The following is a 955-nucleotide window of genomic DNA, read 5'->3' as shown; positions in this document are numbered from 1 at the left end:
TATTATATTATATTATATTATATTATATTATATTATATTATATTATATTATATTATATTATATTATATTGATCTGCTGCTGCTTGCTGCCGCCTGCGTGTGTATTCTGCTGCAGCTGCAGCAGCAGCAGCAGCAGCTGCAGCAGCGCTCCTCCCTTTCAGGTGTATCTGCAGCAGCAAGACAAGCAGCAATTAAAGAAAGGCTCAGAGAAACGGAGCAGCAGCAAAAAGCAGAAGCAGCACAGGACAGACACAACAAACGAAAGGTCCTGAGCAACAGCAGCAGCAGCAGCAGCAGCAACTGCAGCAGCAGCAGCGGCAGCAGCAACAGTACCTGTAGCAGTTGCAACAGCAGTTGCAGCAGCAGCAGCAGCAGCAGGAGAAATACTACTGCTGCAGCTATTGCTGCAGCAGAAGCAGCAGCAATAGCAGCAGCAGCAGTATTTATTTGCTGCTGCTGTTGCTGCTGCTGCTGCTGCTGCTGCTGTTTATCCACATTTGGTTTTAAACACGCCCTGTAGGGGATTCATCTTCGGTTTAGGGTTTAGGGTTTAGGGTTTAGGGTTTAGGGTTTATGGGGTTTGCGTGGACGTGCTGCTTCAGGTTCAGGAGTTAAGAGAAGAGGCAGAAGCAGCAGAAAAGAAAGCAGCAGCAGCAGCAGCAGCTGCTGCTGCTGCTGCAGCAACAATGGAAGCTGCAACGCGAGATATAGCCAAGCTAAAAGCGGTCAGAAACCCTAAACCCTAAACCCTAAACCCTAAACCCTAAACCCTAAACCCTTCGTCCTGTAGTTTACACGCCTGCATCCACAGATATGCACTGCGTAATGTTTAGGGTTTAGGGTTTAGGGTTTAGGGTTTAGGGTTTAGGGTTTGTGTTGCAGCCTCTAGAAGAAGTGGTGGAGCAGCTGCGGCAGCAGCAGGCGGCGCTATCGACGCTGCTGCAGCAGCGCAGCGC

General features: G+C 49.0%; 1 protein-coding gene across 1 annotated transcript in view; it reads left to right on the top strand.

The window, feature by feature from the left end:
• EMH_0074940 (uncharacterized protein) overlaps window positions 1-955 on the top strand; it is a gene marked incomplete at both ends in the record, with an annotated part of 1,535 nt that overhangs the window by 546 nt on the left and 34 nt on the right. The window contains 3 exons of the mRNA XM_013499531.1: window positions 115-264; window positions 602-724; window positions 882-955. Of these exons, the coding sequence (XP_013354985.1) occupies window positions 115-264; window positions 602-724; window positions 882-955 (347 nt within the window). The remainder of the gene's footprint in view (window positions 1-114; window positions 265-601; window positions 725-881) is intronic.

This window comes from Eimeria mitis, genomic scaffold (assembly GCF_000499745.2).
Source record: "Eimeria mitis Houghton genomic scaffold, Emh_scaff4411, whole genome shotgun sequence".
Classification (NCBI taxonomy): Eukaryota; Apicomplexa; class Conoidasida; order Eucoccidiorida; family Eimeriidae; genus Eimeria; species Eimeria mitis.
This window is presented reverse-complemented; position numbering and strand designations above follow the sequence as displayed.